This window comes from Brachypodium distachyon, chromosome 4 (assembly GCF_000005505.3).
Source record: "Brachypodium distachyon strain Bd21 chromosome 4, Brachypodium_distachyon_v3.0, whole genome shotgun sequence".
Taxonomy (NCBI): Eukaryota; Viridiplantae; Streptophyta; class Magnoliopsida; order Poales; family Poaceae; genus Brachypodium; species Brachypodium distachyon.
Window position 1 is genome coordinate 38,797,153 of NC_016134.3, and position 22,698 is coordinate 38,819,850.

General features: G+C 47.8%; 3 protein-coding genes across 21 annotated transcripts; 2 read left to right on the forward strand and 1 right to left on the reverse strand.

Annotated features, from left to right (window-relative positions):
* Nucleotides 1-543: 543 nt before the first annotated feature.
* LOC100840263 (probable E3 ubiquitin-protein ligase XERICO) lies at nucleotides 544-1,471 on the reverse strand. Its single transcript, XM_003578247.2, has one exon. It carries the CDS (start codon nucleotides 1,316-1,318, stop codon nucleotides 833-835), a length of 486 nt encoding a protein of 161 aa, XP_003578295.1. The 5' UTR covers nucleotides 1,319-1,471; the 3' UTR covers nucleotides 544-832.
* Nucleotides 1,472-7,458: 5,987 nt separating this feature from the next.
* Nucleotides 7,459-16,219, forward strand: LOC100846232 (F-box protein CPR1). 12 transcript variants are annotated; one of them, XM_024463250.1, is made up of 11 exons: nucleotides 7,459-8,793; nucleotides 8,873-8,971; nucleotides 9,083-9,229; nucleotides 9,366-9,514; nucleotides 9,811-10,035; nucleotides 13,135-14,263; nucleotides 14,351-14,489; nucleotides 14,580-14,702; nucleotides 14,800-14,902; nucleotides 15,000-15,059; nucleotides 15,751-16,219. In XM_024463250.1, the coding sequence occupies exons 6-11, from the start codon at nucleotides 13,177-13,179 to the stop codon at nucleotides 15,937-15,939; spliced, it is 1,701 nt and encodes a 566-aa protein (XP_024319018.1). In that variant the 5' UTR covers nucleotides 7,459-8,793; nucleotides 8,873-8,971; nucleotides 9,083-9,229; nucleotides 9,366-9,514; nucleotides 9,811-10,035; nucleotides 13,135-13,176; the 3' UTR covers nucleotides 15,940-16,219. The 12 variants fall into 12 exon arrangements, 11 of the variants coding, with proteins under 11 accessions (XP_024319018.1, XP_024319010.1, XP_024319013.1 ...); XM_024463242.1 differs by having other exon boundaries at nucleotides 7,460-7,668; nucleotides 7,800-8,793; nucleotides 13,135-14,489; XM_024463245.1 differs by having other exon boundaries at nucleotides 7,460-8,803; nucleotides 13,135-14,489.
* A 1,332-nt stretch (nucleotides 16,220-17,551) lies between these two features.
* On the forward strand, nucleotides 17,552-22,445 carry LOC100846846 (F-box protein CPR1). Of its 8 annotated transcripts, none has more exons than XR_732626.3 (7): nucleotides 17,552-17,711; nucleotides 18,676-20,031; nucleotides 20,123-20,242; nucleotides 20,381-20,476; nucleotides 20,692-20,751; nucleotides 20,874-21,406; nucleotides 22,002-22,445. XR_732626.3 is itself a non-coding variant. In XM_014903082.2 (6 exons), exons 2-6 carry the CDS (start codon nucleotides 18,721-18,723, stop codon nucleotides 22,071-22,073), a joined length of 1,659 nt encoding a protein of 552 aa, XP_014758568.1. In that variant the 5' UTR covers nucleotides 17,554-17,711; nucleotides 18,673-18,720; the 3' UTR covers nucleotides 22,074-22,445. The 8 variants fall into 8 exon arrangements, 2 of the variants coding, with proteins under 2 accessions (XP_014758568.1, XP_003576652.1); XR_002966241.1 differs by having other exon boundaries at nucleotides 17,554-17,711; nucleotides 18,673-20,031; nucleotides 20,861-21,406; XR_001407919.2 differs by having other exon boundaries at nucleotides 17,554-17,711; nucleotides 18,673-20,031.
* The last annotated feature ends 253 nt before the right edge of the window (nucleotides 22,446-22,698 follow it).

Consider the following 22,698-nt stretch of genomic DNA (forward strand, 5'->3'; position numbering starts at 1 on the left):
AGATTGGCGGCATGTGCCATCGGCGATGCGGACGCAGCCAAGTGGGGGCCACGTTGATAAGCACGTATCCGTAATCCATGTGACCACCCGCGCCCCCCCCCTCCCCCCCCCCTCCATTAAACAACGGCTTCCGTTGCCGTGCCTTTCAGCGCCTTGTCTCCCTCCCTCGCCTAATTGCTCCGGGGATACCTGCAGCGCCACCCCCAAAATAATTCTTTCAACCAACACACCCCCACCCCCACGTAGCACGTATACTGATTAGTGGAGATTCCCTCGCCGTTTCTTCGGAGCTTGGAGAAACCCAAATACGTACTCCACTGGCGACTTCTTCATCTGGTTTAATTAACACAGATTGGCTACCGATTTCCTGGAGTTAACATGAGTACGACTGTATGTTTGTATAAAGGAGTACTAGAAGAAAGAGTAATTTTATTACAGTGACAAGTACTCCTATAAAAGAGAGAGGAGAGTAATTTATTTTACAGGGACCAGTCACTGGAAGGCGCAGTTAGGGGCATCCAAGAACAGAAGCAGATCGGGTTGTTTTGGGGTTTAGAATACTTTTTCAGTCATTTTCATCTCGAGAAAAAAGGCCTGTACACAAAGCTCACAAAGCGCTACACCCGTAGGAGCACTCTCTGCTGAAAAATATTTACACGGTACAGCGATGGCATGAGGCGTACAGAAACGAAATTAAAAAGAGAAATGGCCCGGGGGGGGTGGGGGAAAGAGGAGAGGAAAAGGAACAGAGGCTAAGACCTAAATTTCTACGCGCACACGGAAGGCCACACGGAGCGAGCACATAGCCGGGGGCGACGAGCGAAATCTGTGTCTAAATCCAGGCCAGGCCGGGGGCCGGCGGCGACCGCGAGTCGTCGGCGGCGGCGGGCGGGAGGAGGCGGGAGCGGCAGAGCGGGCACGTGGCGTGGTCGTAGTCGAGCCAGGTCTCGAGGCAGGCGCGGTGGAAGAGGTGACCGCAGGGGAGGCGGTTCACCACGGCCTCCGCCTCGAACCGGACCAGGCAGACGCGGCAGTCGGGCGCCGCCGCCGCGGCGCCGCCACGCCTCCGGCCGAAGCGCGCCGGGCGGAACCTGCTCCTGAACCTCTCCGCCAGGCTGGGCCCCGCCGCGAGCTGCTGCTGGTGGTGGTGGTCGCTCTCGCCGTCCTCCCCGGACAGCAGCGGCGGCGGCGCCGGCAGGCCGAGGAACACGAGCACCGATCTAAGCAGGCCTGCCAGGGCGGCGATCGAGACCACCGCGTTGAAGAGCAGGTAGATCAGGAGGCTCTCCTTGGGCGCCGGCATGCTGGAGATGCCCATCGCGGCTGTGTCTTCGATCCGGCCGTGATTCCGCGGCGCGATTGGGGATCGATCCGTGCGTTTGTGGACTCGTCTGTAATTTCCGCTTCTTTCGGGGGGTGCGGGGCGGTCGACGCGAGAGAGGATTGGGGGGGGGGGGGCGGCGGAGGCGGATACTGTGAGAGAGGGGGAGAGCCTGGGCCGCATTTATAGCTGGGCGGTGGATGGATGGTGGTGTCACCTCTCTCTGTCTATCTTGTTCGGGTGGTGTGACGCGACCCGTGATCGTGGGGGGGGGGGTACCGCGGAACCGCTGAAGCTGCCCCTGCCGTCGGATCCGCGCCGAGCCGTCCGATGGCGAGGGGAACATCCCACATGTGCGGTTCGTGGGTGCCCAATAATTCTGCTTCGTGGCGACCAATAATGTGTGCATGGTTCGGTTCGTGCGTGAGCCAGAGGCAGCACTGGAGTAGGCGTAGTAGTACTACCAATTATTTCGGCCGATCGATCGAATCGATCCATTCCATTGGATGCATCGGTACATGCAATGCACCGGATATATAGCTTATAGCTACGAGAAATCGAGGAGCGGATTTCCATTGTCGCCGGACAGTGTTCCGAGAATCATTGCGCGCGATTGGCGACCGCTGATTGGCAGACAAACCACAAACCCCGTCGAAAGGTGAAGGCGACAGCCGGGGGTCCGTTCAACTGGACGTAGCACCACGTAGTTCGTACTGGTACTCTACACAATTTCTTCGTGTCAGGTCGCATTAGCTTGCACGATTTATTTTTTCGCGTTGTGCTCGATGTGATTGTACCGGGTTCCCGAGTTGCCGTGCCTGCACGACTGCGCGCAGCCGGTGGGTCGATCAGATCCGAGGCCCCCTCCCGGCCGGGTCGCAGTCGTACTGTACCGAATTGGAAGCGCCCTTCCTCCCCTGGTACGTCCACTCAGTCCCAACGCAGTTACGGCTGCAACCAGCGCGACGGGGACGTGAAAGACGTCGACCGATGCGTGCCGCGGTCACGAGAGCGTCGCGGCTCAGCGGATGCCCCTCGCACCAGGATGCCGCCACCGCCCGGGAGGGATCATCGATCGTGGACTGGACTGACCAGCATGGGTTAGCGGTGGCTAGCGACCGGTAGCAAATCCATCTGCTTGCCGTGCGGAAATTCTCGGTGAAATGCTCACCTTTTTGGTTACTATTACTAGTAATCGAATCGAAGGTCCGATTAGGTTAGGTAATTACGTGCAGCTGAAGTGTTTGCGCTGCGCAAACAAAAAAGAAGAAGAAGAAGTGTTTGCGTTGCGTCTGAACTTGACCACCAACGGCCTGTTGACTTTCGCAGCTACCCAGAGGAATTTTCAAATGGCTCGTTGTTGTGTCGGTTTATATACTACTCCATTCCTCTATTCTTTACTAGTACTCCAGAGTCCAGATGGTTTCCCCAGAAATGCGTATAAGCGAAAACGAAAATTCTGTTCACATGCGCACCGTCGTCCTACCTCTAATCAAGATCGGAGTTCGATTTTGTGGTCGGAGCGAGCGCAGCCCCCGACGACGATCGAGAGTCAGCCAGGGCGGATTCTGCGTCGTTCCAACCGCACCCGGCACATGCATTCTGCAGGCTAGGGATGCGCGATTGGCGCCTGGGCGGCCACACAACCAACGGACCCTGGTGGCGATGTGAACCAGGGTGACGAGCTACGGATGGGTTTGCATTAGAATAACCCATCGCTGCTTCTAGCTAGTTAATGACTCGGATAAACGAGATTTGGCTGCAGATTTCGCGCGTGTGGACTGGTCAGTAGTATATGTGGGGCGGTGATGTGGTCGCCGCTGATCCACATCTGGAATCCGGTCGATGGCTCCACCCTTTCTGCCAACTTGTTGGGTCCGCCTAATATAATGCAATTTACTCTCTCCGTATCGTTCTTTTTATTTTTCAGATGTGTGGTTTAGGGCTAGCGCCATCGAACTTTGTACCCCTAGTTTAAGCGGCAATAATCACGTATGAGTCTGCACCTCTGGTAATTGTATAAGGGTATGTATTGCTTTTATATGTGCGTCTGGAATGCTCCATGTTGACGCTTGACAGTAGATTACTAGATTATGTAGGTATGGAGATGACGTGGACTGTTTGTTCCAGATAGATCGAGCTGCTTCAGCTTGGGCTGATCTGTGCTGGTCAAGCTTAGGGCCACCCCCTGGCCCTTCAGTTTACTCAAGCAACGTGCACGGTGCACCCCAGGTTCTCGAAGCACGACAGGATCTATCCAGGAGGAGACACACTTGTAATCGTTTCCAAGGATCCACATTCAACGGTATATATACGCATTTGTCCCTCTGTTTCTATGTAACTTTGTAACTGTCACGAGTGATGAAAATGTGAACACCAGGCTTGCGCACGAAGGACACGTCGCCACGTCGGAGGAAAACACGCAAAAAGTGTCAAACAGGTCCCAGTTTTTTAGTTTTGTCGAGAAGATAAATCGGGCGCTCTCAGCTCAGCGAGACCGTGACCTGCGTCGGCTAAACCAGTAGGCCGGCCCGGCCCGGCCCCTAGTGATCGAGCTAGCTGAGGCGCGCGTGCACGCAAAGCAACCGCGTATACGTACGGACCCACGGCTACGCGAGACCGTCTACACACTATCGGAGTCGCGGTGCTGACGCTGTGACGCACGCGCGCGTCGTCGGCGGCGCGCGTGTTGCTTTCCGGCGCCGTCCGAGCGCTGCGGTGCACCCAACGCGGCAGGTGGGCCCTGTCACGTGGCTCGCCCGTTTGTGCGAGAGCGAGGCACGGGGAGAGCGACGTGGCGGTGTCCTGGACGCGGTGCGTCAACACTCTTCCGGCACCGCTGCCCCGCTTTGTGCCAAACCTGGTGGGGCCCGGCCTTGCAGTAGCAGAGGCGCCGCTGATGGGTGGACCGCCTCGTTCCGAAGGATGTGGTTGTGGATGTGCGTGCTCCTCTCTCGCCGCTGATGGAACGTGCTTTGACTGCCTTGTCTTGTCGCCTCACTACTTGGAATTGTGGCGACAAATGTTGGCAAGGGAAAAAAAGAGCTGCCTGGGCGCGTCGACAAGTAGCGAGACGACCCATGTATTGCACGCTGTTCGGCGGCGGGGCATGAGAAACGTGATTAATAGCACTCTTTTTGGTCCCTCGTGTTCGTCCGAAGTCGAAGTTGGTGGGACGTAGATAAGCACATATATGTAAGCTATATCTACACTTTTTTTTTCCTTACGATCACATGAGCACATATACGTAAGCTATATCTATGCAGACATTTTTTTTTCCTTACGATCACATGACATGTGATCGGGTTTATCTATGATTAAAATGCATCATAAGTTATAATTCTTTCATAAAGGTTTCCGATTAATTCTAGTTCTTTCTAACTACGTGTTTGCTTATTAATTGTTTCATAAGTGGTTCAGTACAGATTTTAACGTGGTTTGGGCGCCTGCTGCTGACGTGACTATTGGCCCACAAGTCAGGAGACAAGGTGACTTTTTTTTTTAAAAAAAACCCTGCATTCTGACCTGTGGGGCCGCGCATCCTTTTTTTCTTTCTTTTTTTCTTCTTCTGTCCCTTCCAACAGACCCCACCCCTATCATTCTTCTTGGTCTGCGCTCCTGTCCTTTCCTCTGTCCCATCACCCATCTCCTCCGTCCAGCCGCTACTGCAACCCAAGCGCCGGCGGGCCATGACTTCCCGCTCCCTCTGCCGGAGTTCTACCTCTCCCTTTGCATTTTCCCCCAACGCCGCCACGAGCTCCCTTCTTCGGCGAGATCGGACGCCAGCTCCTGTGCCTCCCAAACCCAACTCTGTAGCCTCACGACCCTTCAGACCTGCTGCCAGTCCGCCTGAACGCCACCGTGTGCGAGGGGCGCCGCGTGCGGGTTGTCTTCCCCGTCACCAGCGGAGCATTTCCGCCTCCGCGCTCTCCACTCCCGTGGCCCCCGCGTGAAGCCGTCGTGTCCAGGAGCACGGTGCCGCTTCCGTGATTCTCCTACCGCCCTCTCCCCACGTCCCGACTGCCTGAGCTGCCCTCCCCGCGACGCCACTCGCCGTCGGTGCGACCTCGTCGTGGCCAGCCTTCTTCGCCGCCTCCCGGTAGAAGCCGACGACGCCACGAGCTTCGCCTCCACGTCGCGCACCCCGGAAAAAAGGATTCACCCTCGCGCGACGCTCGAAACCTCCCCGACGCTGCTGTCTTCTTCGACTCTGGCGGGATCCGCCGTCACGCGCTTCTCCGCCATCTCTGCCCGTCGTACCGGCGATCTCCGACAAGCCCATCGTTGCCTCATCTGTTTCTTCCCATGAGAGTCGCGGGGAGCGGGCCGGCAAGGAGGTTGCTAGCGGCGGAGAAGCGGAGAAATAGGAGAAGGGTCACAGGGGAGAAAAGAGGATGATGCAGGGTTTTTTCTTGTTGCAAAAGGGAGCCCTGCTTGTAACCTGAAATGTGGGTCCAATTAGTCACGTCGGCACCAAACACACACCCGGTCCACATTAGGACCTGTGCTGAACCAATTATGAAAGGATTGCTCCCTCGTGCACTTGTTGCTTCCGGCTATTTATTTAGGGACTCAAAGGTGCAGTTTAAAAGAATTATTACTAACTTAAGACCTTTATAAAAGAATTAGGAACTCTGATACATTTTACTCTTTATCTATATAGGCAACACATCCTAGTCACCACACATCCTGCATCCACATAAGTGTAAGGCTAATACTCCTCCTAGCAACGTGCATTCACAACGAAACCAGAAAATAAAGTGTAAATGCATAGTATTGCATTACGAAAAATGACATGCACTTGAGAAACCAGAAAATAAAGTGTAAATGCATAGTATTGCATTACGAAAAATGACATGCACTTGAGAGTCATCCCTTCACCATGACTTGTGTAAGTGTCTATCCATTTTTATCCTTAGTGTGACAACTCAAAATATCAGAGACATGCATAGGTGCTTAATCATTTTCGGTCACGGAGGTATTATGACACAAGTCAAGTTACTCCAACTAATACACACTATACCCACTAATGTTCTGTCATCTAAGACTAAGTATCAAGAATGAAGTAAACAATATGCATTTACAAAGATCTCAAAATCAATCATCTCAATAATTATATAACATATACTTCTATATCTAAGAGAGAGATCCTCGTTATACCATTTTCCCAGCCTCACAAGCAACCACGTCATCTAATTTTTCTCCAGCGTAGCGGTCTGACGAGGTTCTCTTCGATCGATCGATCCCAATTCCTGTGAGGCGTGACGTCTATATAGATGGCCAACGGGCCGAGATAAATGGGCCTAGCCCGGCCCCCTCAAGCCCGGTTATGTAGGGGTCGTCCGGCCCAAAAAGGCGTCCTCTCGGCCAAGGTGCGGCACAGAGCCCATTCGACCCAGGCTTGTTAAGCCCCGCGATCCCACCGAAGCCCGCCTCAGCACATGGGCCAGACAAGTGAAAAATGAAAAAAAAAGGTTGGGTTGGGCCAGATTAGAGAAAAATGGTTGGGTTGGGCCAAAACAAGAAGAAATGATGGGCTAGAAGAGAAAAAAAATGGTGGGTTGGGTCCGAATTAAGAAGGTTAATGGGACAAATGAGAATGTTAACGGGCCCGGCACACTCGGGCTTAGGCCCGCTGGGCTTTCAGACTTTTGAAAAAGCACGGCACGGCCCTTGGCCATCTGTCTACGGTGACGTCGGCCCGAAGCCCCGCCTGTGCCTCAACCTTAGCCCCCCAGGCTAGCACGGCTATGGATGGCAATGGGTACCCGAAACTCGATACCCGACGGGTCTAGACCCGATTAGATGCGGGTCTGAGAACCACGGGTCTGTAAATGGGGAAATTTCTGACCCGTCGGGTTTGACGGGTCCGGGTCTGGTAGAGCGTTACCCGACCCCGAAAGCCCAGAAACCTTGTTCGGAATTAAAGCCCACAAGTCGATGCATTGATTTCCTAAACATTCGGCCCAGCCCAATGCATAAGCCATAAGCCCAATGAGGTCCAACTAAAAACTAACTCCCGAAGCAGCAAATCCCTCGGTCGATCGGTTCTCCAGGCTTCCTCGTCCTCCCCGCGACCCAGCCGCCGTCTTCTCTTCTCTGTCGCGCAGGCGCAGCCTCCCCCCCCCCCCCCCCCCTCCGGGCTCCCGCGTTCCGACGCGTGCATCCTCCCTCCGGCGGCGGGGCTGCTCCTCCCTCCAGCGACGTGGGCACGCGGCACTGCTCCTCCCTCCGGCGGCCCGGCCTTCGCAGCTACGGAGCTGCGGCCGGGATTGACTGCGGAGCCCCAACCGGAATGCGGGGCTGCGGCCGCCACGGATGGTCGCCGACGTCGTCTCGAACCTCTGGTTCGTCCCCGGCGACGGCTCCTAGGACTTGATTGCTTTTCGCTATTCTGCTTCGGGGGACTTTGTGTAAAAGTGTAAAAGTGTAGCTCCTTGTTGTAATTTTTTTGTTTTTTGGACTTTTTGCTGGATAGGTTCGCCGGGTCCGGTTTACTCGGGACCCGTGTCGGGTCCGGGTCGGAGGGAAATTCGGACCCGATGCCGGGTCCGGGTCCGGGTCGCGGGGCAGGTGGCCGGGTCAGGTCTGGTATGGCGTGACCCGGCTCCGAAACTGACGGGTGCCATCCGGAAGCACGGCACCGGCCCGTAAGCCTTGCAATGCTGGAGCTGGAAAAAAATAGCCGAGCACCAAACCAAATTAGTTTTTTTGTGAAATTTCAGCGCAAGGCCTTTTTGACCCATTATTTGGCTGCTAGGGAAAAAAAAGAGGCTGCAGGGATTTTTTGCAGGCCCGCCGGGCTTCCGGTGCCGGCCCGGCCCGATTGTGCTTTGTGCCACGCCTCGAAGTGGCCATTTGGTGCCGGCCCGGCCCCTCTGTTGTCAGCTTTGGGGGCCGTGCCCGGGCTAGGCCCGTTAAATGGAGCCGGGCCTGTTCCGGGCCGGACCGGCCCTATGGATCGTGACCGCCCATGGTTGGGCCCAGTTTGCGGCCCACGACTCCACGAGCAGTACAGCCGTCTCTTGTTCTTCTCCCGGCCACACCCCGAGTCCCCGACCTTTCGCCCGCCGCGCCCCGCCAACGCCGCCGCCCAGATGCCCCAACCGCTTCCCGGCGTTGCCCCGCCGCGCCCGCAGCAGGCGCAGACCGGCGCACCATCCGGCCATCCCGCCACAGCAGCCGTATGCGCCTCCCCAGCCGCAGATGCCTCCGCCCCAGCAAGCCGCCGCCCCAGGCTGCCCACTACGGGCCGTGCTCAGGTCCCCGCGGGGCCCAATGAGTTCAGGACGCTCTGGATGGTGAACTGCAGTAATCTGAGCTACCTGCTACTGCTTCCCAGACGGAGGCTCACAAAGACACTACTCCATCGCCTGCAAATTCTAAGATCAGCACCGGGACTGGAATGCATGAGTGCATGACACACGCAATGGAAATCTGCTCAAGATCTTACCCGTACTAACGCCACCAAGGTTATTGCAGGTGGATTTTCTCTGATTTTTGCATCGGAGCTTAATTTACACGTTGATTTAATTATATTCATCCTGACAGGCGCTGTCTTCCAATGAGATACTAACGTTAGCGAGTGCATGTTCCTTGGGTTGCGCTCTCCTGTCAATGGTTTCTTCGCCTGCTCGCTGCATCTTTCCGGTATAAGTTGTGTTATTGCATTCATCCTTCGTCTTCTTTTTTCTGCACTGTTCGAAGTTAGAGGAGCATTCTCGATTTTTATCCCAAATCTAAAAGCGGGATTTCATGCAGCAGGTGGAATGGTATTCCTTTTTTATGGATGTGGAGTAACTATAATTGAGAAGAAGGCTAGGACAACGAGGAGATTTCCATTGTACATATATTTGATCAGATGTTCAGCTTTCCTATAATCGTGTGCTCACATTTGGAATAGGGCAGGTCAGTCAATTTGTCAAAAAGTATACAACAATTTTTTTTTGTGGACCGATTTATTCCAGCAGATTCCAACTATTTATGCATTACAAGAGAAATTAAACAAGCTGTGTTTGATAGAGCTCATGGTTCCATTTTTCAGGTAGACCAGGGAGGCAAGTTTTCATAAAGGAGATGGCTGAGATTTGGTCTCTCCATATAAAATGGTGTTTTCCAGAAAAGGAAAAAAACAGTGGCACTACACAAGCATGATCGGGAGGACTATCGAGGAAGGCCATTTATACATATCAGGTATACATTATTGCAGTATTACTTTGTTAAATTTAGATCTATATTGCTTTTTATTTATAGGGACATCAACGGTGTTCCCTGTTAGACAGTGCCTCAAAGTAGTTTGAATGTTTCATATCTTTCAGTTTCTAAACGACTGATCTCATAAGTTTCAAATTCTCTTAAGCCCGTTTGGTAACCATCATTTCATTTCATTTGGTAGAAATGAAACAAATCCAATTTTTGATAGGATTTCATTTGGTTGAATTTGAATTCCTTGTTCAAAAATCATGTTTGTCTACCACGTGAATTTGTAGAGTGAGACCATTCCAGAGAAATGATGGCTTTTGGAGAGGAATTGGGGTTAGTTATAGTGCAATTCCATGGAATTGGAGATTGAATTCTTGTGACCAATTCCGTGCCAATCAAACAAGTTCGTTTCTGGAATTCAAAATGAATTCCAGAATTCTAGGCCCAAATGGTGGGTGCCAAACGAGCTGGAGGACCGTTGATTTTCATTTCACCATGATGTGCTTACCAGAGTATGTATAATTTCCTTTTACTTCTTCCTTATAAATAACCATATCTACAAATTTTATGTCATGTCAACCTGTTTTGACTAAATTCAAGTATGTGCAAAATCAGATGTTGTTTGCCATATTCGTTTCTTTCATACATATATCGTACTATATGATTTCTACGCAAGTTCCCGCGGCAACGCACGGGGTATTATCTACTCCCTCCATTCCAAAATACACCTCATATAGATTTGTGCAGTTGGACCAAGGCAACTCTCGTTTCTAGTGTCTAACCACTCATATTGGGTTACTAATAAATGGATGTGAGTAGACATTGGCCGGGTGCGGGTACCAAGAGAAAAATGAGGTGTATTTGGAACAAATGAGAAAAATCTATACGCCTTGTATTGTGGAATGGAGGGAGTAGTAATGAAAGTAAGTGAACTCACATAACCGATAAATAAAAGAGCACATAGAAGGATTTGATACAAGGTACTTCCATGTACCCGAATTCCAGAGGAGAACGTACTCCTTACATATGTGAGTAGAAGGGAAATGGTGAGGGGAGGTTGGCGCCTACCCTGGTGGCTCCGTCATCTTTTGTGTGCTCGGGACTTCATGATAGGATCCTTCCTAATTTTCTGGGATTTTTTCTGTCTGCAGCTGTTAACTGCATTTAAGCCCCAAGAAATGTAAAAATTAGTAAAACACAATGAAAGCATGGACGCAAAGTTCAAAAGGAATACACGTTTTAGACATATCAGTCTCCTATTCACCCCTCCCCTCCCCTCTTATGTTGATGCAGTCCATCCTTAACAAACACATCCTTAGTTGAGAAGCAAATCAGGCACGGAAGACGATCGAAAGGACGTGCATGCTTCGGCTCCACAGTTCCCAAGGGAGGTGAACTTTTATGGAAGTAATTTATTTGGGTGTAATTAAATCACCAAGCTAGCTTGACTGAGGATCTCCGAAGAACATATGCCGGGACAACCTAGCCAGAAGATCTAGAGACGTTCGAGATCACCTTAAAATATTTAGACGTGTTCATACCTCTTGATGCTTCTGGTAGTGGGCTGCACCACGAAAATCATGTTTATCACACCACTTATCTCTTACTCGGTCCATCTCTGGATCACTTTGTCTTGTGTGCCATACCTAATTTCCTCAGTCGGTGTCCTCTCTCTCTCTCTCTCCAAACACTTGAAAGTATGGAGTCAGATATCTAACGTCTGACGCCTTTGTACGCTTCTAGCAGTGGACTCCACCACTGGAATCACAATACCACACCGCTTATCTCTTCCTCGGTCCATCTTGACCAATTTTTCTTTTTGTATTTTGTCCCTTTCCTCGGTCTTTCTCTCTCTCTCTCTATGTGTCCCCTCTCTCTCACCCCCTTCCCCTAGGCGGACACCGTTCTAGATAGAGCACTACAAGACAGCCTTGCTGGCATCGAGGCTCATGGACACGCAGCCCAACCTTGCCACTAGAGAGGGACCATGGAAACGGCATAGTTGCATCTTCCCTAGAGAGCAAATGTTTCCGCGGCTAACTTGGTCCTCTTCGAACCCCTCTGCAAGCTCCATCCCCATGGTTGCCAACCTTGCCGAGGCTCGCTTCAAGAGGGTCAGCTTTGCTCCCAGTGTTGGATCCCATTAGTCCATCCTAGCTTGGATCATGACACAGTGGTTGTGCTTGCAGGTGGTGACCGATAACTTCAAGAGGGGTCCCAACCTCTAGCCATCCAGAATTGGAAGAAAAGTGAGGCAGAGGTAGGAATTTGAGGAGGTTATTGTATTTTCTTGCAGTTTCTATGTAGTGGCATGCCATTTTTGTTTGTACATGATACACCCCCAAGTCTCCAAGTTAAACATGGAACACAGACGGTTTCATGTTTTTTTTATCAAAGAGAGGAAAATCCCTCCAATTTTATTAACGAAACCACATGCTACATAGGTTAGGTTCTTTTAATACAAAAGGAGCAGCCAAAGGAGATACAGGTGAGTATCCAGGAGGGAACCTATACACCCAAATCCACCCTACTATATCCAAACACTACTTCGGTAGAAACAAATAGAAAGCAAACAGCCACACCAGGCTTGATACTTCGCCGCATAAAGAAAAGATTCCACGCTTTACAAAAGCTGCTCCCATGTCACGCCTCTCATCCAATCAGCTGCCGGGTAAAAGACGCTCATCCATGATATCAGTTTTTCATGATTGATGTCGTGATAAATTTGGATGTCTCACGTCGTATTTTTCTCCGTTAGCATGCTAGTCACTAGAGATGCAAAATGTTGACCCTCAGAGTACCGTCTAACCCTCTTTAGTTCAAACAAATAAATTAAAATTTTAAAATCACATCACTTTTTGAAAAACTATTTCATTTGTTTGATTTAAAGAGGGTTGAAGGGTACCCTCAGGGTCAACTTTTTGCACCTCTACTAGTCACCACCTCCTCTCTCCACCATCCTCACTCACAAGCCCATTATTGCTTCAGCCAGGCGGCCAGCCACCCGAGGAGGGAGGAGTGGAGGACAACCTATTGCTTCCCTACCGGCTTGATGCATGTAATGACTTAGAGTGCTTAATATAATGTGGAGTTGTTTGAGAAAAATATATTTTAACCTTCGTGTGTGGAAGTGTGTTCTTGAATAGGCCATGTTGCCAAGGCAGTGGTAATGTTTTGTCTCTCATTTTCATATGTTCCATTCGTATAAGTTTTTTTTCTAACTCTGTGAACCCATGGTTTGGATCTCTTCCTCCTCCAGACCTCCATGAGTGAGGCATATGTTAACATTAGAGATTTCTTTTACGTCGTGATAAGAGCGAATTAAAAAAATTGTAGTCAGGAGAAGTTATTTTCATATCCTCTAAAAAGGAGTCTAAGAAAAGAAGTGATCTTAGTTGTTTTTTTCGTCAATGTTTTGGACACGGCAGAAATTTTTAGATGCCATTTGCTTCTTCGTTTGCACATTATTTGGTACACAAAACTTAAAAGCGAGACAAACATGCATATAAGTAAGTTTCGTGATGTTTCTTTGCCGACACAAATTATGTGGACCTTGGTCTCTATGCATGCAGTATATGCCTATCAACATTTATTCAAATTTATGTTTGCAGGTGGACTTGGTAGGTCACCGTTCTCATCATCACGTGCTTACAATGGTTCCTGAGGAGACCAAATCAAAGAAGCAAAAAAATGAGGATTGCATCATAAACTGTCTCCCAAGAGATCTCATGGAGCGGCTATTTTTGAAGCTTCCGGTGAGCACTTTGGTAACATGCTTTATTGTGTGCAAGCACTGGTACCACTTCATCCGAGATCCCCAGTTTGTCACATCACACCTCCAGCATGCACCCCGTTATGCCCTTCTATTCTTCCCACAAGAGTTGGCTTCAGGCAAGCTCTACCCTAGTGATGCTATCCTGATTGACGAAGCCTGGTCACCATCGACATATGCAGTGCCGGTTATTGGGCCTGATGATTTCCTTTTTGGTTCATGTAATGGGCTTCTTGGATTATACACAAAGACATCGACTATCAAAATAGCCAACCTTGCAACTGGTGAATGCCTACATCTGGAGAAACCTGTAAAGAATATGAGAGGTGATCACTTCTCTTTCTACAACTTTGGATTTCACCCAGTGACAGAAGAATACAAGATTACACACTTCCTTGGTGATTGCACGGACACGGAGGCTCACCCCCGTAATAAGCACAGATTCAGCGTCATTCAAGTTTACACACTTGGTGATGAGAAATGGAGAGATGTCCCAACTCCAGAAATCCTAAGCTTGGACATAGTGAGAAACTCTGGAGTAGTCAATGTTGATGGCAAAATGTTTTGGCTTACTGAACACATGACAGCTAGCTGGCAGCATGCAGTTATCTCCTTTGATCTCAAGGAAGAATGTTTCTCAATGATACAACTGCCAGAAGAACGTGAGGATTATGCATATATTCAATATGGTCCTCGCGAGTTCTGGATCAGAGATATAGACGACAAAATATGTATAGTAACTGCTCAATGTGCTAGTTTTGATGGCAGATTTCTTGTTGGCGAGCTGCAGATTTGGACTCTAGACAACATATTGGAGCAAAGGTGGAGCAAGAAGTACAGTATTCAGAACCCACCAAATTACATACCGGGTCCACATTTTGTTCACAAGGATAGGTTGATGGCACAACTTACCGACTGTAGTGTATGGTCGTACGAGTTACTTTGTGAGAACTTTGAGATTAACAAGAGTAAGATGACAAAGCTGTTAGATTTCAACCCCCATAAGCTGCGCCACATGCAATCCTACATCTATATGAAGTCACTTGTAAATTTAGATGCATACAAGAAGGCTGGCATTGTGCGTACGCCAAAACAGCGGGCAGGCTGGGAATCGAAGAAGTGGGAGGCATGGGAGGATGAGCTTCGCAAAGTTGAGGTTATGGGGAGCCGCGTCCACAAATTTGAGCATGACTTACTTGTATGTTCGCCAAACTGTTAATTAGCCTTGATGCATATTAATTATTTTTGAAGATTTGACATAACTGTGGACTTGCCATTTTGTAGGGAATGCAGGAAAAAATTGGTAAATTATATGAGCTTTTGCAGCAGAAGAGACACGACGCAGCACAACGTTTACGTGTGGAAATCAAACAGGTGTTGCAGCATAAGAGAGACAATCCAAATCAAGTAATATATTGTCTGCTGAAAGTGGTTGCTTCCACACTTTTCGCATTTTTTAGTTCAAAACATATTTTAAGTGCGCTGGTAACAAATGTCTTGGAAGTGTCCTACAGCCAAGGTCCCTCCGGCGGTTTAATTTCCTGGAGCAAAAACGGGAGAAGGAGAACTTAATGGCTCGTTCAAGTAGGATGATGGAGATGATGAAGGTACAGTGCGCTACATCTATAACTAGCTAGCAAGCGTAGCTTAATTTACTAGTGTTGTTGAAATGTGTCAAATTTGACAAAGTTGACCTTCCTATAGGCCATGAAGCAGCTGCATGATAAGATCCATAGTTTATTAAGAAGTCCTTTGTCGGATCAGGTAAACTTTTGCATGGGTTCGAAGTTATTCATGTTTGCTGAAGCAAGCTGCTAGTTCTTGTTACTTGCTTCTTCTGATGTGGCCTACTGGTCTCATTTGCCGTAATAACTAAGCCAGTTAACTTATCTAGAGAAATAATTAAGCAGCTTAGCTGTGTTCTCTGTATTAATATAAATGAATGACTTCCCCACTAAAATGTGATTGTTTTCCATGTCAAACATGATCTTGTATATTTGCTTGTACTCTATGTTACTTTTTGCTAATTGTGAAGCTTTATTTATTGGAATACTTTGTTACCTTTTGCTAATTACTTACTGACCATGTAAAACATTATTGAACTCATCCATGCTCTTAATCTAGCAGCCCACATATTCCGATGGAAATTTAATTTATTCATTAAGGTTTGAGCACATGAAGTAAAAAACATTTATGTTTGTCCTTTTTATTCTAACAACGAGCATAACCAGTCTCCTAACATATTAGTTACTTTGTCTCATATTGCAACCCAAAATGCAAGGCCTTGTATGCATTTCCAGTTCGTGCTTGCTGAAATAATTCATACATGCCAAGCATAGGTTGTGCTAATTGAGAATTGAATTATTACTTTGCTGGTCTATGTGGAAACTTTGTAAAAGGGCTTGCTTTGAGAAGAAGTTGATTAAATCTACTTCTGCGATAATCTGTTATGCAGCGTTCGTTTATGAACTACCAGGAAGGGCTGCAGTCAGGGAGCGATGGGGAGGCGCTAAGGGCAGGTGTTGCGCGGCTAAGGCAAGAGGCACCGATTCATAATGAATCTCGTGGAGTGACGGACACCATAAGGATTGAAGCAGCTTCGAGAGAGGATCAAGCTGATGATGAGGACGACATCAATATCTGATGATCTGCTCTGACGGGAGTGGATTCTGAGCGATTTGAAAAACTTTGCTTTTAATTTGCATCATGGAGTGATCCTGAGAATCATCTGTAATACTAGCAAACTTCTCTAAACTTACCTTAAACTGCGCGAGTTCTTGCAGCCTTGGGATGTAAGTACGTTTGGACCTATAGTGTGTTAACGTAGTGTGAACCTTGTTGAATCTTGGTTTGTTCCTTTACCTTTGACAGCGGAACCCGGCCAAGTCTTACTCGAATGGAAAATAAAAGTAGTTCTAATAAGAGGGATGATATATTGGTCTATTAGACTAAGTAATAAGCATGCAGATCTAAAACAAAGAATATTGTAAGTACTTCCTCCGTTTCTAAATTCTTGTCGTTGTTTTAGTACAAATTCTTGTCGCAGTTTTAGTATAAATTTGAACTAAAACAACGACAAGAATTTAGGAATGGAGAGAGTAGCATAGAAGAACGTTGCCACCATCCGTTACAAACTTTCCAGTTTCTTTTGTTTCATTTCATCTCGAAACTTAATAACATTGTGCCTCTTATGTCCTGTTACTAGTAGAAAACAAAAACAACGAGGGTACCGCATATGCCTATGTTTCAATCGGGATTCCAGATGTTTGTAGACGCAAAGGATGGAAGTTACAGGCACTTGTTCTACTCTATTTGATATTCTGACCCATATTCACTCTTGGCAGGGTAATTCACTTTGCTGACTTCATGGGAGACCGTTATGATTTTCTCGAAGATGCGAGGCCGTTCTGATGAGATGTGAAAAGACTTGATCGGACATGAGCGCGCTGTGCCGCTTATCTCGCCACCGCACGACGTTCGCATATGGCCGGCGCGGACTGCGAACGCACATAGGCCGAGAGAAATGCGGTGGGGAAGGAGACAAAAGAGAAGGAGTTTTTTGTTTGATTTGGGCGTGAATGAATCTCAACAGAGACCGTGTGGACGGAAGGGAGGTTTTTCTGTCAAGCTTGGCTTTCTTGGGCTCTTATTCTTGCCTATTTCGCACCGAGGGATTTTGTAACTTGTACAAGGAGGTTGTTGGCTCCATTAGTTGCTTGTCGTTACATTGCACTTTCAGGTTTTAATTTTTACAAATGTCGATTGCCCAACGCTTCTCTTGCCTAAGAGAGATTCAGCATGAACGATTGCCTTGCTTGAAACAGAAACAATGTTGTAATTTCCGGAACATATTTTAAGCAGCTGGCCAACCTCGTGTGCTAAGTTGTTTTAATTCTCACCATATCTGACACTTGCTATTGCGAAGATCTGTCAAAATTATGCAGAGAGAAAATTCAACCTTCCGGAATTTATTCCCGAATGCTATTGTGCATCGAAGTCCTTTGCACTTGCAGTAGCCGACGAACTCATTTGCAATATAGAGCTGACGACAACGTAGGCTAGGCGCACAGGACTGCGCGGGCCGAGAGACGAGGCAGCAGCTTTCACAAGAAGAACCCGCAAGCCCCGGACGAAAACTTATTTCCGTAGCAAGGAAAAAATGGCAGCACCCAACTGGGCTAGATGGGCTGTGCTGGGCCTCCGTGGATGACATGACAGTCAGACAGTGACCCGTTCCTCCTCTCGCTGCGCCAGCACCCATTTCCTTTCTTCTTCTGGTTCTCGGGCACCGAGGAAAAGCAGACCACGGTGGGGACTGGGGAGAACTGGTCAAAAGAAAAAAGACCTCGCAGGGGTGAGGAGAGCTCTCTGACCTCGCATGGCGGCGGCGGTGGCGGACCTCGTCTGATCGTGCTCGTGAGTCCCATCCGACGCCCCTTTTTCCCGGGGGAATCTGTCTCCCCTTCTCATTGTTGGTTGATTTCTTCTCCTCCACCCGTAATGGAGGCTAGGGTTTTGTGGTTTGTGCGTGTCGTTGGTCTTCTATCGTTCACACGACCGCCTGATGCCTACATATCAATTGGGTAGTATCTGTTTTGTCTCTAGATTGGTCAAAACGAGAAGGTTACCAGTAAAAATGGAGGATGTTTGCTCCGGGCATATATATATATATATTGAGAGATCATTGATTCCGTCCTCTAGCAACTCTTTTGTCGACTAGCTAAGGGCATCTCTAAGGGTGAATAGCCAAATGGACATGCCATCCGTCTATTTGTCCACTGTTCGGACAACATGGCATGTCGACAGCTACCACTTCACCCAACAGATACATGTCAAATGGACATGCCATCCGTCCACTTGATATATGTTCACACATGTGCCAAAATGTTTCTCTTTATTTTTGTGCAAATATGCCAACGTGGCTTGTCCGCGGACAATGTCCAGACTTGCCAAACCAATGCCAAATTTGGCTTGAGTATAGCATGTCCGCGGACAAATGTACATATAGCATTGATTGGCAAGCCCCATTGGATTGGTTTTTTTTTTGTCCGTGGATAAAAACGGATGGATGGCATTGATTTGGCAAGTCCCCTTGGAGATGCGCTAACTACCCGTGTGTTGCTAACTATTTGTATTGCCCCTAACATGTCATTGTCCTTGTGCCGTGTGCTCGGTGGCACGCGGAATTGTATGTTTAGCACAAAAGAAGAGAGAGAGAGATGTTTTCACATGTAAGAAAAAATAAGGAGAAGGCGAACATACCGTGCCAACCGATTGACATCTTTCTATGAGTAAAGATAAAACTTTGCAGTGAGTTAAACTTGCTTAGGTTTTGAGTACTTTGCCTGACTGCAATATTTGTAATGTGTCTTCGCAGCAGGATTCTGTACCTAGACTGCCTTTGGCGGGCTAGATTGTGGTTACTATGGTCACTGAGGAAGCAGAATCAAATAAGCGCCAAAAGGAGGGATGCATCATAAACTGCCTCCCAAGTGATCTAATTGAGCAGGTATTTTTTAGGCTTCCAGTGAGCACTCTGTTGACGTGCACTGGTGTCTGCAAGCAATGGAAAAAATTCATCCGCGATCCCCGGTTTATCACATCGCACCTCCAGCACGCGCCCCGATATGCCCTCCTATTTTTTCCGCAAGAGTCGATTTCATGCAATCCCTACCCTAGTGATGCTATCCTGATTGATGAAGCCTGGTCACATTCGACACATGCAGTGCCAGTGATTGGGCCTGATGATTTCCTTTTTGGTTCATGCAATGGGCTTCTTGGGTTATACACAAAGATGTCAACTATCAAAATAGCTAACTTTGCTACTGGTCAGTGCCTGCATCTTGAGAAACCTATTAAGAACTTGAAAGGTGATCACTTCTCTCTATACAGCTTTGGATTTCACCCAGTGACAAAACAATATAAGGTTGCACATTTCCTTGGTGATTCCATTGAGGGTCACAGCCAAAATAACGACAAATTCAGTATCATTCAAGTTTACACGCTTGGTGATGAGAGCTGGAAAGATATTAGAACTCCAGAAGCTCTAAGCTTGAAATGTGTGAGAAATTCTGGAGTGGTCAATCTTGATGGAACAATATATTGGCTGACTGAAGATATTATAGCTAGCTGGAAGTATGCTATTATGTCCTTCGATCTCGGTGACGAAAGTTTTAAACGGATACAACTGCCAGCAACACTCGAAGATTGTGCACATGACGGCCCTCCTATATACTGGATCAGAGAGATAGATAGGAAGATTTGCTTAGTAACTATTCAATCCAGTCATTATTTGACCAGAAGGCTTCATGGTAACCTGCTGATCTGGACACTTGACGACAAGATGGGGCAAAGGTGGAGTCAGAAATACAATATTCAATACTCACCGTCACCAGATTACATTCTGGGTCCAAATTTGGTTCACAGGGATAAGATCATGTTGCAACACCGTGACTGTAAACTATATTCATATGAGTTGCTCGGGGACGACTCTGAGACTAAAATGTGTAAGGTGACGAAGCTGTTAGATTTCAGGCCCCACAAGCCAGAAAACATGAAGTCCTACATCTGTGTGAAATCATTGGTATCCTTAGATGAATACAAGAAGGCTGGCATTGTGCGTATACCAAGACAGCGGGAGGGCTGGAAATTGAAAAGGTGGGAGGCGTGGGAGCACAAGCTTCGCAACAAGGAGGAAATGTGGAACAATATTTATGAACTGGAGCATGGGAGAATGGTTTGTTGGTGGAACTGTAATTAACCTTCATAACTCACGAGCATTAATTAATTCTGAAAGATTTGATAAATTGTTGGTTCCCTTCTCACAGGAATTTTCACAAACTATGGCTCTGAGATTGAAGCTGCTGCTGCCACGAATACCGGATGAGGTGACTCGTCAGCAAACATCCTTGAAAATCAGTCAAATAATTCCATATTTTCCAGATCAGGTAATTATGTATCGAAATAGAAGTTACCACTCTTTAACTTTTTGGTTTGAATGATTGACAATATTAGAAGAGCGAAGACATAATGATGTTTAAGTGCATTTTAATTAGTGTTGTAACAAGTGTTTTTTATGAGTCAAGCAGGCAAGGTCCCTCCGGCGGCTTAATTGTGTGGATCAGAAGCGGGATTTTGATGATTTAGATGCTCGTATGGACAAGTATAAGGATATATGCGAGGTATTGTGGCTTACAATACTAGCCAACATGAACTATTGACTGTTGCTAGCTTTGAAATATGCTATTCCTCCGTCCAACAAAGGATGTCTCAACTGTTACTAAATTTGAATGCATCTATACACTAAATCATGTCTAGATACATCCAAATTTTGACAAACTTGAGACATCTTTTGTTGGACGGAGGGAGTAGATTAATAAAGTTAACATGTCTACAGGCTATCTCTCAGACAATGGATATCATCTTCAGTACGCTACAAAGTTGTATACAGGTTCAGGTAAAGGTTTATGGTCATGCTAATCTATTCATGTTCCTTTCCCCAATAGGTTTGTAGTTCATGTTACTCGTTCCAATTTTGGATTACATCTGTCATAATAGCAAAATAGTTTCTCTTAATAGCCGGCGTGGCAGCAGCGACTTGCCGGTGGCCTTGTTCGTGATGTCGGCGGCGGTGACCTCCAGGCTGCCTCTGACCACCGAGTATGAGCGCCTCGAGGAGTTGAGGTTGACGTTGCATGGTGCTTCACGCTGGCCAACTTTGCCCTCCCGCCCAAGGAGACCGTCGGCGTCGCGAGGCTCGTCGAGCACCACGGCTTCGCAGTCACGCTCGTCACCTTCACCGTCGAGCTCTGCTGGTTTAGAATTTCTTACGTGGAATTACTACACCTTCTACCTTGTGGATCTTCATTACCCGGGTGTGTTTGGACATCAGGAATTCAGGACTAAGGGCCTTTCTTGGGTTGGAATGGGAATCTGGGTTTGGGAAATCGGCTGCTGTTACCTGATCGCTTCCCCTGCCTCATTCAGCCATTTCTCCAAAAATCTGGAAAGAAAGATTCAACAATGAGCTAAGCTCGAAATCCTCTCCGGTGTATCAATTGACAATTCAGCTAAAGTTTCACAAGCATCAACACCAAGCAAACGAAGAGTCGGTGAGATGAGGAGTTTGTTTCTTCTTTTCATTAATTTTTCCTTGGTTTCTTCTTGATCTTTTTCAAATCCAAATGGGGAAATGAACTGGCCGCTGAAAAGACAATTGGGGAAGGAGGAATGGGCAGGGCCGGCTGCCGGCGGGTCTATCTCTTCGCGTCCCTGGACCGGCCGCCCAAAGGCGCTCCAGTTCAAGCTGCGCCGTCCTCGCCCGCAGCCACACAGGTAGTTTGACGCGGGCGAGGCCGCAAGGCGCGCGTAGTGGGAGTGTGGACCTCGCCGGTGAAGAAGAAGACGGTGTCCTCTTCCCGCAATCATGCTCTGCTCCTCGCAATTATTTCCTAGGAGGGAGGGAGGGAGCGAGTGAGGGGGTGGGGGTAGAATGTCCAATCGAAGCCTTTTAATATTCGAAAAATGAGGATGTCCATTTTCTTGGGAAAAAATCTTGCGCAAATCTTAAAGCGAGACAGGATATCATACGCGGTCGCATGTGCATGTACTTATGCGTTTCTATTTTTGTAATGAGAACTCTAGCTTTTATCTGACTTTTGATGAAAGTTCCAAAAGTTCTGTATTTGACCCTTTCTCATGTTTCAGATGGGTACTTCGTGTTCAAATGCCGGCATCATTTCACAGAATCATGGTGACAACGAAGATATGGAGACTTGAAACTTTAGAGCTTATGGTGTGCGATATGGCAGCTTCAGGTTCTATGTTGACTTGATCACGCTGGCATGCGAGCTATGCTGGAAGAAGTTACAAGTCCCTGTTTCAGACCCCTTAGTCTGTTCTTTTTCTTTTTCTACTTTCGCATGGAACTATTTGTACTGTGGGGCGGTTTCTTTAATGGAAATCGGTGAGGTGTGCCCACTGGGTCATTTTTTTTAGAGCTTATCATGACATTCTTCTTAGCTCGCTCGAGCGATTGTTTAGGTCTTCCCTGTAAACGACTGATTTCTGCAGCTCCATATGTGTTGTTATGTTTCTTTTGAATCTATATATACTTATGGCATATTTTTAGTCCGTGTGATTTGGTTAACATATTTGTTTATTTGACACCTTTAAGTATTTTCACGACGGCAGAGTTACATGAATCTTTGGTCCGAACCAACTGATCTTGCCACTGCGAACATCTATTGAAATTTGACAGTATATTTCGAAGCCGAGAACCTTGTATATGGGTTGTAATTTTGTTCAACGGTGAGAGAGCAACATGTCACGCAGCTACAGTTCAGTTCTTTATATATATCTGAACAGTTACAAAAGTGTGCTATACGAAGTTACATTGACGAGC